The sequence below is a fragment of the Biomphalaria glabrata genome, chromosome 4 (genome assembly GCF_947242115.1).
Source record: "Biomphalaria glabrata chromosome 4, xgBioGlab47.1, whole genome shotgun sequence".
NCBI lineage: Eukaryota > Metazoa > Mollusca > Gastropoda > Planorbidae > Biomphalaria > Biomphalaria glabrata.
In genome coordinates, this window is record NC_074714.1 from 4,834,868 (window position 1) to 4,851,953 (window position 17,086).

Sequence of the window (17,086 nt, forward strand, 5' to 3'; positions counted from 1 at the left end):
ATGCTATTAGCATGAAAGTAGCGCTATATAAAAAGCTATCATTAATCGCGGGGAGTCAAAAATTGGATGAACACCCGAAGACCGATCTACTTTAGCAGCTTCATTTGTTTTTATTGTTCAAGGTGCTCCTTGTATACTTCATTCACAGTTCTTGGTCGTTCATATTGTCTGTCTGTTTAGCGAGGTCGTCACCACCAGCGCACCGTGTGATTGGGGCTAGCCTCCATAACAACACACTTCTTATCTTATCTTATATAATACAGACGTTACTTCAAAAAAGAAGATGATTACGTCCTACGCGTCATGCATTTAGTCATGCATATTAACCAATGACTTAAATGACACACATGATACAAAGCTTGGTAAGCAGACTGCAGCAGAAAACACTGGTCAACGTTTAGAAGCCAATATGAAGTTTAGGATATTTTGAGGGTACTTTTTGTTTTTAATCCGCTTTGACAAAAGTAAAAGTGTCACTGGCTAAAATAAATTAAAAGCATGGGCGTTGATGGGAAGCGGTTCAAATCTACCACGAGCAAGTGAGCTTTTTAAAGTTATTATGTATTGTTGAAGTGTGTAGCGTCTTGTGAATAATTAAGCATTGGGTTGAATTTCAGTTGAAATTGTAACGAAAGCTCGACCTACATATTTTTCAACACATTATGCAGATGAAACAGATGTCTGCTGGACATATGTTAATTTTAATTTGCATATACTTTTTAGAACCACTGGCAAGCATTGAAATAGACTTGAATTTTATGGATTAAAATTAGGACTTAGATGAAGGCTGATGTATTGAGCCGTACTGGGAATACGTTTTAATTACAATGTTTTATTTTCAATTCAAAACAACAACAGCAGCAGCATCCCACAAAAGAGATCAGACGAACAGAGAAGAGTCTGCGTAATTGAGATATTCAATTATATCAACACTATAAATTCTCTACAAGATCTTATTATTCTTACACCAATCTTTTAGCTTAAATCTTTCTGAACAGTTGGACAGTAGGTCAATTCTACGAAATACATAAATGTACACAGGAAGAGAAAGTGGCATTTAATGTCAATGTTAGTAAGACCATTTTTTTTACATGTTTCGTGTGTTTCTTGAGGATTGAAGATTAAATCTAATTTAGGTTCGAACCCAGGACCATTAAGACGACAGCACAGAGTGCATATCCCACGACCATCCAGCAATCATTGCCGTAGCCAATGGAACTTAATATCATTGAGTAGGACATATTACGATGCAAAATGGATATATGGTCTTAAAATGTGAGCCCTATCGCCCGAACGCTTGAGTGCTATTGCCCTAGAGTAGGACATAATGTTCAAGCGAGTGGGACATATTGTACTTAAGAGTGAGACATTTTACATTGCAAGTGAGACTAATCGCTATGAATGACACCTATTGTCCAAGCGAGTAATTTATTAAAGTATTAGAAACTATCTACAAGTATCTACTAATCGTGCCGGTTCGTGGTTTCGAATTGATTCGAGTTTGTATCTCAGCACACTACATCACCCTAATTAGACAAGGTTAAATGAATTATTATCCGAGTTGCTAAAGTGCACCAAGTCTTGGGTGAGCACATTTAAACGTGCCCGGGAGAGCGTGTCAAAACCGGAAGACAATCCTTTCGTTTTGCCAACGGAATTGCCAGGTAAAAAATGCGCAGAGCGATGGCGTGGAAAAAAAAAAATTTCAAAGAAACAAAAATAAAGAAAAAAACGTTTCTTCCCAGCAAGCACCTGGCCGAGTCTCCCAGTCAAAAGCAAAGTACTATCTTCAGTTGCTTCCCATGGATGCGCTTTAAAGTTTCTTTAAGCCTTTCTGGCAAGCTTGCACCATGGATTTCTTTTATATGTGATCTTCCAAAGAAAAAGTTGTTTTTTTTTAATTGAGGTCCAAGAAACTTTTCCTCAATAAACTGATGGAAACAATATTTTTTCTTTCAAATTTGCATCTAAAGTTATAAATTGTTACATGTGCGATTATCTGTTTATCAAAGCGCAAAGTCTATGCACTAAAAAGCGGACAATGTAGGCCTAGGTGTAAATGATAATTATATCTAGACATACATGAGGACACAATTCTAACTTCACCAGAAAGAAGACCGAAGACTAAGGGTGAGTAATTCTTTATATAGTCTGCATCACGCAACTTCCTGTTTTTATGTTTGGTAGATAAGGTGTCATTAAAAAAATATGTATAATATTTAGATAATTCTATATAGACAACTATTACATTAAAAATTTAATTTGAAATGCCTGTAATTATCATTTTGAAACATTTATACCAGATTCTTTTCCCCATTACCAGTCGTTTATTATTATTATATATATATATATATATATATATATATATATATATATATATATATATATATATATGTGTGTGCATATGCATATATGTGCGTATGGCCCTATGGACAACCGGCGGACAATGGTTATGTTAGCCCTGGATGTTGCAAAATATGTAGGTCATAGCTAGGGCTGCATAGCCATGGGAAATACTGCATTCCTCATTAATTTTCGGACTCGAAGGCGAGCCTCGTTATTATTATGTAAGTATGCATGTATGTGTGTGTGTGTGTGTGTTGTATGAGTAGAATGCAGTCCCTGTAATTTTATAAATATAACAAATGATGGTGAAAATATCATTTTGAAAAAAAAATAAGCTAGTTATCTATTTAAATCATTTGCTAAACATTTCGTTTAATTTTGTAAATATTGGCCACCTTCCTATGTCCACGTACAAGAGTTATTCACATTACATTTTGCCAATACATCAATCATAACCATGGGAACGCGGTGGCTGAGTGGTTAAGTGCTTGGCTTCCGAACCTGGAAAACTGAGTTCGAATCTCGGTGAGGACTGTGATTTTTAATATTTCGGGATCCTTAGGGCGCCCCTGAGTGCATTGTTGGGGAAAGTTAAAGCGGTTGGTCGTCGCTCTGGCCACATGACACCCTGCTCGTTAACCGTCAGCCAAAGAAATAGATGAGCTTAACATCGTCTGCTCCATAGATCACGTGGTCTGAAAGAGGGGGGGGGACGTCACCTTTTTCTTCTTTTAATCCTAACAATGTCGTTCTATCATATAGCGCTTCTCGCCCATTTCCTTGATGCCATAGAGGCTGTAGTTTCCTACATTATTTTCTCCGCCACTGGACTGGGATCAGTGTGTCTAAACCTCAAACTATTTTATTTACCTGTGGTTGTCAAACATAGTCTACCAGGTAATGATGCTGACCTAAATCTTTCCACCCGACGACCCCCCCCTTTTTTTTTCTACTTTTCCCCACTCTCCCCACCCCCGCAGTCTAGTCTGAACTTAGTAGGTGGACCTTCAAGACATAGGGGGAATGAGTGCATCCTCGCCGCCGCCGTACTCTCGGACAGACACGCAGACAGACTATAATAATGTTTACATCTGGGCCGATTTAAAACAAATACGGAAGACATGTATATATGACATACAGATGGGAGATAACCGATACAAGGGAACTAATTCGTGAGGACGAGAAGATGGTTTCTTTAATTTTATAAATTACCTTCCCCTGGAGTCAACGGGATGTCCCCGTAGTTTAACGTCTGCTCAGTTGCCAGGCAACTGAATTTTTTTTCTTTCCCGTCCTCACAAACTTTTTACTCATTTCTCTCCGTAATTATTTACCACATTCTGCTGGAATCAACGCTGGTATCGTCAGTTAGGAGAGAAAGATTTAAGTCTACGAAAAAAAAGAAAACATACACACACACACTGAGTTAAACGCAAACACAGTCGTACTCTCCTGTAGACTCGCACGCTTTTCAGTATCTTTGCGTTCCACAGAAATGGGTAATTACCATGACTTCCATGATGGTAACTTGGGTAATTAATTGTCAGTCTAAAGATTGCTTTTAGCTACTCATAGCGGCATGCCAGGGTAGGCTAAGTAATTGTATATATATTCCGTAACTAACTCGTGCAAGTATGCACAATCTTTTCAACCTATTGAACTACATGAATAAATTATATGTATTGTGCTAAGTATAAAATTCTTTATTTCTGATAATGTTGGCTTTAATCTTAAATCTATGTTAAAGATTCGCTAGTTCAATCTACGCCTCAAAAAGCCGGCCGATGACAAACATAAGTTGGGTCTGCTGTAGAGGTTCTGAAGTCATCGTTATAGTGAATTGCAATAACTACAAACTCCAGGCTTACAATATAGTGCGTTTACTTTCATCGCATTTAATAAAATGGCACTATAAAAAAAGTAAAGGTACCCTCTTCAGAACCTGAACTCTATGGGGGCCGAAAATCTAAAGCTCATCTGTTTTCATTGCACCCAATGGTACACAATGGGAATCAAATTGGAGCATGTCTTTCCACCCAGAAAAATGTCAGTTGTTAAGAGTAACAAAAAAACTAAAACAAATTAATTCCACTTATCTTATTTATGGCAAACCAGTAACACAGACTAAAAACGCAAAATACCTAGGTGTTATAATAAATGAAAAACTGTCATGGAATCCACATATAGATGAAACTACAAAAAAAATCAAACAAAGCATTAGGATTTATTAAAAGAAATTTCTATAAATCAAATAAGAACATAAAACTAAAATGTTATTTAACCTTGGTTAGGCCAATAATAGAATATGCATCCTCCGTTTGGGACCACTCAACTCAAGAAAACATTAAGAAACTGGAACAGACACAAAATAGAGCAGTGAGATTCATAACAAACGAATATTCACATTTGACTAGAGTAACACCTTTAGTAAAATCACTAAATTTAGAAAGCCTTCAGGACAGAAGGCTCAAAAGTAAAGTAGCAATCATACATAAAACACTGAACCATAATCTTCAAATACAAAAACAAAATTTAATAAAATACTCTGAAAGACACAAAAATAAAGGCACATTCCTCGTCCCATATGCTAGGACAAATATATACAAATACTCCTTCTTCCCTAGTGCTATTAGAGCATGGAATGGGTTGCTTGAGCTAGCCAGGAAAACCAGTGACTTGGCAGAATTTAAGTCATTGGTTAATATGCATGACTAAATGTATGACGCGTAGGACGTAATCATCTTCTTTTTTGAAGTAACGTCTGTATTATATAAGATAAGATAAGATGCGGCCAGCCCAACTACCAACGGCCTTCACCTTTCCAAAGGTGCGTCCTGAAAATCCCAAAGCTCAAAATCTCAGTCTTAAATGGGATTCAAACTCAAAATCTCTCACTTCGGAAAACAAGCACCTTAGAACTCGACCACCGCGCCCCACGAAGAATTCAATTCGAACACTTATACCCAAGTCTAGACTCAGCCTACATCCAGGCACGACACGCACTAACCCACATTCACATATCAAAAACACTATCAACAGACCTTGTGAAATTAAGCGCTATAAAGATCAACTCAGACGCCATTTCGCCCTCACTGGCATAGAGGAAAGTAGCTGGCAGCAGATGGTCTCCTGACAGTTGGAGAGCTCTCACAAAGGAGGAAGCGGGACACACATTTGAAACCCGAAGGAGAGCCATTATTGAAGTCAGGCGCAGAAGACGGAAAGAGAACTTAAATAGACCGCCGGCGGACAGCGGCTTTGTCTGCACATGATACGGAAAAATATACATGTCGCAACTGGGTTAGCGTATTCAAGTGATAGACCGAACTCATCCTTGACCTTTGAAATCGAAGACATTGCCATGACCTTTGGACTCGAAGACATTGCCATTATTATTAATTTCGAAATAATTCCTCAAGACTATTTGTATCTTCCTAACAGTAAACCTGGGCTAAAAAACTTTTTTTATGAAAGCTTTTAACAAGAACATTTGTTTTTCACCGTAAAAGCCAAATGCCTTCTAAGGTTATAAAATGGCGTCTGATAGAATCATAAAGAAATAAGTCACGTGGAACTATTTCGCACATTCACAGGGACCTCTGTTAACATCAGGAACGCGGTGGCTTCCGAGACTGGATATCCAAGGTTTGAATCTCACTGAAGACTGAGATATTGAATTTTGGGATCCTTAGGGTGCACCAGGAGGCGCGGTGGCTGAGCGGTAAAGTGCATGGCTTCCGAACCGGGGACCGGGGTTCGAATCCTGGTGAAGACTGGGATTTTTAATTTCGGTATCTTCGGGCGCCTTCGAGTCCACCCAGTACCTGACATTAGTTAGGGAAAAGTAAAGCCTGTTGGTCGTTGTGCTGGCCACATGACACCCTTGTTAATCGTAGGTCACAGAAACAGATGACCTTTACATCATCTGCCCTATAGACCACAAGGTCTGAAAAGGGAACTTTACTTTACTTAGGGTGCACCAAATTCTAATGGGTATCTGACTTGAGTTGGGGAAAGTAAAGGCGCTTGGTCGTTGTGCAGGCCACGCGACACCCTGCTCGTTAACCGTTAACTAAAGATCACAAGGTTTGAAAGGGCAATTTTACTCTTTACTTTTTTTTTTAATTTTCATCGATCCGTCGTTAGGAAGTTGACGCCATGTTTTATTACAAAGCTTGTATCAACTCTGTCTGTTGGTCAAAATTGTGCACACGTTATTTCTCCCACAACTATTATTGGATTAAGTTCGAAGATACTTCGCACAATTATTCATTGGAGAAGATAATAAATGAATCAATAAAAAAATAACCAATTAGTAAATTGTTTACTTGTAGTGAATTATTTTCGTTGATACCAAGAAGGGAAATCGTTCAGTATTCAGAGATATAGCTGATTATGTGGGGTTTTGTCCCCTTTGATAATTGTACACATTATTTTTAATAATAATAATAATAATAATAATAATAATAATAATAATCTTTATTATCCGTAAGGAAATTTGTCTTACAATTTGTGCATTATTTAGGATCAAATTGAACTTTAAATAATTATTTATAGTCCCTAACAAAGCATGAATCTATAAAATGACTAACCAATTAGTCAATTAATTATTGGTAATTAATTACTTTGTTTAATATAGTTTTAAATGTGGAGTTCTTCCCTTAAGATAGGCTTTATTTTTTTTTAAAGTATTTTTATATTTCGCTTGTTATAAATAGTAAACAAGTAATAAGAATGGCTGGATGGCTGTCTGGTCGTGCGGTTTGCGCGCTGGACTGTCGTTCGGATTAATCGACGGTCGAGGGTTCAAGCCCTGCCCGCTCCCATCCCCCGTCGTCCTGCGGGAGGTTTGGACTAGGAAGTAAACTATCTTCAACTCTGAAGGAACATCCGAAACATGTAAAACAAACAAAACAAGAATGTATTATTTTTTGAATTAATGTCGTCTACCTGTATCGTTGCTACAAATCGAAAACTAGATTCACTTAACTGGATCATTAAGCCGCACATTGGATACTGAAGTAAGAATGTATTACCGAGGACAGACGTAGATGGCGTAAAGAGAAAATAAATCTATTACATGCGGACAACGATTATGTCTGCGCTGGATGTGGCAAAATATGGTCATTTCATCCCTGGTCATTTCATCCCCGGTCATTTCATCCCCCTGTCATTTCATCCCCGGTCACTTCATCCCCTGGCCAATTCATCCCATGGTCATTTCATCCTCCGGTCATTTCATCCCCGGTCACTTCATCCCCGGTCACTTCATCCCCGGTCACTTTATCCCCGGTCACTTCATCCCCGGTCACTTCATCCCCGGTCACTTTATCCCTGGTCATTTCATCCCCTGGTCATTTCATCCCCTGTTATTTTTATCATCTAATCATTTTATCTAACAAATAGTAATTGTAAAAATCATGAAATGAGCAGTTTTAATATATTCATTTTTTTATTTAAATGCGTAACACATAAGATAGGAATAAAATTAAAATTAAATGCCATTAAAAACTAACAAAAATTTTCATGTATAAATATAGAGGTAATGTAAAAAAGTGATGTAGTGTCTATTCAGATAGAAATGAAATATCGATAGAAATAAAGTCCTATAACACAATTTACCAACTTTAATGTTTAAAAGGAATTAAAGCAAAACTTATATAGGCGACATGATATCACGAGGATTGGCGAAGTCAGCCTTTATTAGAAAAAAATAAAACCTTATTTCAAGGCTAAAAATGACGCGCACATTTTCAAGAAAGAGCGATTGAAAAATAAAATAAAGTGAAACCACACCTTGGCCTTTGATGATAAGTTATCACTGGCACGGTCATAATCATTGTAATCGCACTTCTCTCTGGCAAATAATTTTCACTACTTCCACCAACCTTGGCCTTTGATCATTACGTCATTACATCAGGGGATATTATAATATTACATCCCCCACATCTAATAGAAGCACTGTATCCAAGTACACACCCAGATTTACAATATATTATAAGTTTTCTCATCAACAATGCAAAGTGGAAGAGGAAACACTATTAGCGCATTAGTAACATGTCAAAAAATATCAAAAAATCATTTTACATAATCATATGTGTCTTAAAGTCAAAGCCTTAACAGCACAATTAAACAATAAATTTAAAAAAAATTTTTATTGGGGATGAAATGACCAGGGGATGATGTGACTGGTCACCCAAACTATGTAGGTCGCAGTTGCTACGAGAAGTAGGGTACGCCTTACCAAACTTGGGACTCTAAGATGTGACTTACACTTAAATGTAACTTTTTAATAGCTTTAAGCACAATGATTTAAATTGTAACACTGTCTCTTTAATTCTTTCATATTTTTTTTACTGAACCTTTTTTTTAATTAAAAAAAAAACGGATTTTAAAATCTGAGAATCATAGTTGGCTCAGGAGTCGATCATGTCAAAAAAAAAATAAAAACATCTTGCAATTTCCGGTCTACTTTCTTGAAAGTCACTGACCTACATTTCTTCAAAGATATGCATCATCAAAGAACGTTTCAGGGTCATAAGGGAGACTACTTGGGCGTCTATCGAAACAATCATAAACAATCGTAAACAATCAAAGAACGCAGGTGTTTACAGATACAGTGAAGTGTTTCTATATTAAACTTAACTAGGAAGAGTAGTCCTAGATGTAGACTGCGGTTTCAGCATGTCTTGATTTCAGAAAGAGAAAGCTTGGCTCAATGAGGTCATGTTGTCCTACTAAAGTAGATTTGGTTTAAACTATGTGGATTCAATAAACACTGGGTATCAAACCAGGGAAAGAAGGCACATGAGTTTGTTCTTTCACTAGTCAACACTCTGACTTGTAAAAAGGAAAAAACTCTTAATTACTGTGAATAGACGAAAGTTGAACCTATTTGATCAGATTGTAAGAAAGGGTTCTCTATCAAAACTCACTCCTCTTGGTCCAGTGGAGGGAGCACAAAGAAATGACTCTCTATCAATTCTCATTCCTCTTGGTCCGGTGGAGGGAGCACAAAGAAATGACTCTCTATCAATTCTCATTCCTCTTGGTCCAGTGGAGGGAGCACAAAGAAATGACTCTCTATCAAAACTCACTCCTCTTGGTCCAGTGGAGGGAGCACAAAGAAATGACTCTCTATCAATTCTCACTCCTCTTGGTCCAGTGGAGGGAGCACAAAGAAATGACTCTCTATCAAAACTCATTCCTCTTGGTCCAGTGGAGGGAGCACAAAGAAATGACTCTCTATCAAAACTCACTCCTCTTGGTCCAGTGCAGGGAGCACAAAGAAATGACTCTCTATCAAAACTCACTCCTCTTGGTCCAGTGGAGGGAGCACAAAGAAATGACTCACTATCAAAACTCACTCCTCTTGGTCCAGTGGAGGGAGCACAAAGAAATGACTCTCTATCAGTTCTCATTCCTCTTGGTCCAGTGGAGGGAGCACAAAGAAATGACTCTCTATCAGTTCTTATTCCTCTTGGTCCAGTGGAGGGAGCACAAAGAAATGACTCACTATCAAAACTCACTCCTCTTGGTCTAGTGGAGGGAGCACAAAGAAATGACTCTCTTTCAATTCTCATTCCTCTTGGTCAAGTGGAGTAAGCACAGAGAGTCGTCCAAAGAAATGGCTGGATTATGTAAAAGAATGGACCGGCCTCTCTGTTGATATCCCGCTATGTACAGCTGCTGACTGGGAAGAGTGGAGGAACTTGGTGACGCGAACAGTCACTGCACCCCTACGACGTAAGGGGCAGATTAGATTTAGAGATTTGAGATTCAAGAAAGCCAGAGATAGACGACCAATACTTTTGAAGAACGCAGGTTTGAAACTATTTATTATATACTAGTACTATCTAACATGGAGATAACTCTTGTCAGACTTCAAGAGCAGAAATGAATGTATGCCCGACTTACCGACATATTCCACATATTTACCGCCAAATGAATAACTCGGAGCCTTTCGCTTGTTGACATTGATCAAGTCCAGGTCTTGGCAGTCTGCAGGGGCGGGTCCTGGGTGGTTGAAAAGTAGCACGACATTAATAATTGCGTCAAGATTATTTTAGAAGACAAGTAGGGGGACGTTCTAATAAGACAAATAGGGGGATGTTCTTATAAGACGTATCAGAGATGTATGAAAGAGGGGCACTATGACGAAAGAGATCAATACTCAGTTGTGGTCATGACATCCACTGGTCAGTTTCAAGGCCTAACTCTTACTTCTGGCTTTAGAGATTAAAAACAAAACTTTTACCGCATGATCCTAAGAAAATTTGCACCGACTTATTACAAATTTGTCTACAATTGTAGCATAGGCGTAGTGAGGAAAACTTGCTAGAAACTTTATTTGCGCCCCCCCCCCGCCCCACTCTCCCATTTTCCATGAGCCACACAAAGAAATATAGGTTTATAAATAAAAGGTATTTAATAATAATATAATACAAATAACCTTCGAAAGTAATACCTAACTAAAATATCTACAATAATTTTTTTGGTTCCCCTCCCTCCATGATGGTGGCGCCCGGGGCATCGTGCCCCCTCACTGCGACTCTGAATTTTAGAACTATCCACGATTTTACGATTTTAAGAACAGGAGTTGCTACAATTTGCTGAGGACAAATCTGGAAGTAGAATTATGTATTGAATTTCAAGTAACTTTACTGCTACAAGTGTGTGGAAACTTATGAAATACTGAGATCCTTCTAATAATACCAATATTTTAGTATACACGATATTAGACAATTAACAAGTTAAAAAGAAATTTTGTAATAGTAATAAATGATGTCCATATAGATGTCAGTGACATGTCAGAAGTGTCAGAGGTCATTCTTTGTAAGTGTGCGACTTTTTCTTTTCCCAGGTAATGTCAGAACATCGATGTCAGGTAAGTGTATACCAGGATTGACTGACATGTCAGACTGACACCAACAGCTGCTACCTGGGCTGCATTATTCTTTTTTTACATGTGTGTGTGTGTGATTTCCGCGCATGTGCACGCGTATCAGGGAGTGTGAATGTTTAGCTTAATGAGGACCTCCGCCACTCTTTTTAAGTAAATCAAGGGAAGTAAACAAGTTTATCTTCGCGAGACATCGACATCACAAGAATTGAAGAAATACCTTCCAGAGAAATTATTTTTTTTAACAAAGTTATTAGAAGACGTCGTAATCACCTCAGTTCACATTTAATAGCAATATAACGGCTGGTGTCTTTTACAATGGGTTCTTAACCTTCCACTGCCTTCTTCTGCCATAAAGATATTGATTTTGTCAATTCTTACAGTGCCATGTTGCCTGGATGTTTCCATTCTACCAGCAGGTGAACATCTACCCGGGTACGCTGTTCTGCCTCAACGTGGCACTCGGGTGGAAACAGTTACTTGGCTAAATGAATGGCTAAACAAAACTCCCGTAGGGGGGTGTCCTCGGGTAAGCGAGAGTTTACCCATTGCACGGAGCGGAGTTGAAAGAGAGCCCTCACGACCCTGTCGATAATCCATGCGCCGTTCCTCAAGGGACGGTTTACACTAATGGCGAGTCCTCCACGGTTAGCTTGGTACAAAATAGGAAAATGGCGGAGGCTCCCGGTGCACTCGGCCTTCGGCCATGTCTAGCCCATGCGATCGGGGGCCAGATGCATCGGAAATAGCAATGCTTTACATAGGCATTGACTTGGATCTCTTCCAGACAGAACTGTGGTTCACACAGGTTTTGTTTTTTTTTTCTGTTTGACGCTCAAACAGGTTTTTTTTTCAAACTTGGAGCTCGAAGAGCCTTCGGCTCAGCTCTTAGACGATCAAACGGTTCCCACCTATACTATGTCCCTATGCTAAAGTTGAGTTTTCTTTTTCGCGAGCTTAAGGGCAAAAAGCGTAACAAAAGTGCCCACCCACCAAAAGTGAAAGAATCAACTCAGTCCCTACTTTCACTTTACTCGCAAAGAAGGATAGTACAGAGGCGTAGTGGGGGGTAGAGTCAAGGGGGCATGATGCAGCCTATATTTCTATGGGATGTTCATGGAAAATGGGGGGGAGGGGGGTCGCCAATAATGTACCTTGCCCAGGGCGCAAGTTTTGCTCACTATGATTCTGAGATAGTTTCTGGTAGCAGATGACGGACTAAAGACATAGCAATTATTATTACAGACTACTGGTGTCTTTAGAAACTTCTACTTAAGATAATATGGCTAAACACTTTTTTGGTTGTTGCTTATCTTATCTTATAGATTACAAAATGTTTCTTCAAAATAATATGTAGATAAACACATCATTCGCAAGTCAATGTGTTAATCTATCCATGCAAAACTGTTCAACTTTGTACACGTAACCCATAGGGTAGTCCCATGTATCTGGGCGACCTGTGTGTGTGTGGGGGGGGGGAGGGTCTGACCGAGGTTTTGGGAGCGCTTGAAAGGTTAACAGCATTGCTGTAACTCTAATAGCCCCGTTGTGAGATTGGTGGGTCAAGACAGCTTAAATGAGCATTTAGCTAAATATAATCTTGATTAAATAAAAATCAACGTCTGTGAAATTGTGTCTTTTGGGAGTGAGAGACGCGAGATGTACCCAAGCAAGTCAACTCCTTAGCCTAGTGCTGCAAGATTAAAACTTGTAAGAGCACAGCTTAAGCTGCGTCATACAGTGACGTCATACTGACCTTTTTTCCCCGACTCTGCGTGTTTCTCTCCGAACGACTTTCCATTCAAATCAATCACTTCCGGCAAGTTATAGTCTCCTGGGCCTGGACCGTCAGGCCCAACTGAAAGTACAAAAAAATTTAGACTAAAGGGACTTAATTCTGTGGCTACGACGAAACATGCAAAACCAAAAAAAAATAATAAAATATTTTGCTTAATCTAAGGAAAGAACTGCTTAATTATAACCATTCAATTTCGATACTGTAATAGCTATTTCCCTTTTTCTGTTTAAAATAAAATTATTGAGCGCTAACTATTTTTTAAAATTGATATGTGTGTTGTCATCGACAATATAAAACAACAATCAATCCTAACAGACAGAGAGACTTAGTAAAAAGGACAAACTGAGGCATATAACTCTACCAGGGGCGTAGGTAGGAATTTTCCATCGTTTAGGGGCCCGGGGGGCTTGACCTCTTGGGGGCTCTGCATTTTGCGTATTATTTAATTTTTAATGTAAAAAACACTCATTTTCAAATTTTCCCCCCTCCTCCTGCATTCAACTGTTCAGCAGAGACGATTCTTAAAAGAGTCAATCTTGATACATGTGTCCAGTAGTCCGCTGTTTTGCAGGATAAACAATATTTTAATATTAAATTTTAGTTTACAATCTTGACATTTTAGTACTTAGATATAATAGTACTGCAGCAAAACCAACACAATGTTTTAGTCAGGTTAAAAGATGGTACCAGAAAAAATTCTCAGAAAATGTGGGTATATTTAGTTTTAATTTCAAATATTCAGTATGGAAAATTTGGGTGTATTTAGTTTTAATTTCAAATATTCAGTATGGAAAATTTGGGTGTATTTAGTTTCAATTTCAAATATTCAGTATGGAAAATTTGGGTGTATTTAGTTTCAATTTCAAATATTCAGTATGGAAAATTTGGGTATATTTAGTTTCAATTTCAAATATTCAGTATGGAAAATTTGGGTATATTTAGTTTTAATTTCAAATATTCAGTATGGAAAGTAGGCTATTATTATTACATTCTTAAACACGTTGTTGAAGTTTTGAACCCGAGTCTTAGCATTGACAACTTCATTCTTATCCTATACCTCTGACCTGACCTTACTGAGGGACCCTGAGCTACACTAGGCCAGTGGACAGATAGGTCTAGGAGGTTTACCTGCGGAATAGAGAGAGGCCGGGTAGGTCGGCTTTGTTTTCTTAGAGATGGTGTAGGCGGGTGTTCTAGTGCTGACCATTTCCTCTTTTACTTTGTAAGTCCATGGTCCAGGTGACTTCTCTGACAAAAACGCAGTCACATACGTCACACGTAGTTATAGTCACATAGACTACATAACGTAATCACATAGATACATTTAACGTAGTCACACACACACTTACACAGACACACACACACACACACATACACACACACACACACACATACACACATACATACATACATACATATATACATATAAATATATATATATATTGTAAGACAAATTTCCTTACGGATAATAAAGATTATTATTATTATTATATATATATATATATATATATATATATATATATATATATATATATATATATAACGTAGTCACCTTGATATACATAGCGTGGCCGCATAGATATACGTATTCACATAGACATACATAGCGTAGTCACATGGTCATACATGACGTAGTCACTTAGCCACACATTATATAGTCACATGACGTAGTTGCATAGACATACATAACGAAGTCACATAGACACACATTACTTAAACATATATATATATACATAGCGTATTCACATAGACATACATAGCGTACTCACATAGATATACATAACGTGGTCACATAAATATACGTAATGTAGTCACATAAATATATATATGTATATATAGTATTATTTGGCGTGTTATAAAGGCAGTATGTTTATTTAGAATTGTGATGTTTTGATAAAGACATTTGTACTTATAACCAGAAAAGATACACGAGGCTGCTTGTGGTGGCTGCCTGTGGTGGCCGGTAGGAACGAGTTCTGGCATATATTACGCTTACATAATAAACTAAAGAACTTCATCACAAGCTTAAAAAATATTTGTTGAAAGGTACATGTTTATATACGGAACATAGTTAAGTTTACAGGGCCGGTCTTAGCCGCCTAGGGCATCCTATTAGTGGGGGCCACCAAAAAAGTGACTGCCCTGTTATTTGCGACTTAATTATATGTTATTTATAGTCTCGATCTAGTTTCGCTATTTCTTCTCTAAAAAATAATGACAAAATTAGTAAAGAGTCCTATGTGAGCCCACACCCATTGGAGGCCCTAGGCGGCTGCCTAGTTTGCCTACACCTAAGGCCTGCCCTGATAGAATAACCTGTCATAGAGCATGTCATGATAAAGACGCGTAGTATTTGGTTCGAGCCCCATGCAAGCACATTTTTATTGTTTTCTCTTTTTTTTTCCTATGAAAAATATATTTTAGTGTCTCGAGAAATAGATTTTTTATTTTTTTTTGTCAAATACGTTTCAGCTTAATGTCTCAATGTTACTTCCCCTGACTATGTACTTCTTTTGCCTTAAATTACAATTTAATTAACAGACTGACAAACTAAATTAGACAGAACATTTGGAAACCTAGATCACCTATGAAGTTAAAATACATAACTAATTTGTCTAACTAACAAACATCTTCAATATTCTAGCTTTCGACAGCAGGGCCGGATTTAAGGCAGGGCATTCGGGGCTCCTCTACCACCCAAGCGAAGCAACCTGAACCTGCGATACATGTCAAAGGGAGTGTCTCTCTGAAAAAGGGCTCTGAAGTCACATGCAAAAGTGCTTTACGAGATGAGCCATAGTCTTTCTACAACTAAAAGTGGCCAACTAATTACGACATCGTGGCAAAAAGGGAGAAGAAAAGATAGGGTTCGAATCTCATACGACAATAGAGCTATAGCTTAGTTAAAGATAAACTGATAAATATGTTACAACTGATCAGGCTTAGCCCATAGGTAAAAGCAGGCTACACAACTTATACTGTTATAGATCATTTTTTTATTAAGCATTAGTAACAAGCCTATACTTTTATAGCTCATTAGTACCAGGTTTTAATGTGCTATCTTACTCGGCTTGGAATCGAACCATCTGTACTTCAAGGTGAACCCGGGTTCGTCCAGTCTGAACCCAGCCCTGTTGTACATGTCAGCTCCTGGTGTTATAACTGAGGGTAAAAAAAATGAATTCGATATATTTTTTTTATGTAGTATAAAAGACGTACGTAGCACGTGGAGATGATAGCTTTGTGTAATCAATCGGTCGTAAACTGGTTGTAAAGGGGTTGTAAAGTGGTAGTAAACTTCTCGTAAACTTCTTGTATAGAGAGTATCATGGGCGTGAAGTACTGAGCATCATCCCACGACATAAGCGTGTAACAAGAGACTAATGACTTTAGGTAAATGTGTGTGCGTGTCTGCTGTGTGTATGTTTGAATAACTGAGAGTTTTGATGTTAGAAGTTTCTGATTGCTATGAATATTTTATTTTTAATGTTGTTATATTTCGCACATATAATAGGACATAATGGCAATGTATAAAGCAACTAGAATATCAAATAGTGTTAGAAGTACAAAGGAAATGTAATAAAGCATCTGTCAGAGTCTGAACCAATAACTCGCTACTCTAAAAAAAAAATATAAGCAATGGACCTCATTCACCAATCGTAAACAAACAACATTTAGTCACGTGATAATATTGATAAAACAACGAAAAAAAAACTGTCACAAGATAGCCATTGTGTATTTAAAAATTAGATTGTAATTTGTATAGAAGAGATAGAGAATGACGTGGCTAAATGGTGTTTGTTTACGATTGGTGAATGAGGTCCATGGTGGCGGCTTTTGAGTTCTGGGCTATAGCGATGACAGTCCAAAGGGCATACGATACGACCAGGTCAACATTCCACCAGAAAGACATACCGTACTTAACCGTACTTAACAGGTGAAGGAGATTCAATACTTATAGTATACGATCACACATCAATACACATGGCATGTCTTCATGTCAGTGACATTGTCATTGTTTGAGTGTCCGTGCACTTGTT

At 37.9% G+C, this 17,086-nt stretch overlaps 2 protein-coding genes across 2 annotated transcripts in view; one reads left to right on the plus strand and one right to left on the minus strand.

Moving 5' to 3' along the window:
- The window catches only part of LOC106052796 (uncharacterized), a 57,880-nt gene that overhangs the window by 26,727 nt on the left and 14,067 nt on the right, over positions 1-17,086 (minus strand). Inside the window, exons 12-15 of the mRNA XM_056025713.1 lie at positions 16,113-16,208; positions 14,175-14,294; positions 13,005-13,106; positions 10,264-10,362 (exon numbers count right to left, since the gene is read on the minus strand). Of these exons, the coding sequence (XP_055881688.1) occupies positions 10,264-10,362; positions 13,005-13,106; positions 14,175-14,294; positions 16,113-16,208 (417 nt within the window). The remainder of the gene's footprint in view (positions 1-10,263; positions 10,363-13,004; positions 13,107-14,174; positions 14,295-16,112; positions 16,209-17,086) is intronic.
- The window catches only part of LOC106075197 (neuromedin-U receptor 2-like), a 181,631-nt gene continuing 166,311 nt past the window's right edge, over positions 1,767-17,086 (plus strand). The window contains exon 1 of the mRNA XM_056025715.1: positions 1,767-2,130. The gene's annotated coding sequence lies outside the window, so the exon portion shown is untranslated. The remainder of the gene's footprint in view (positions 2,131-17,086) is intronic.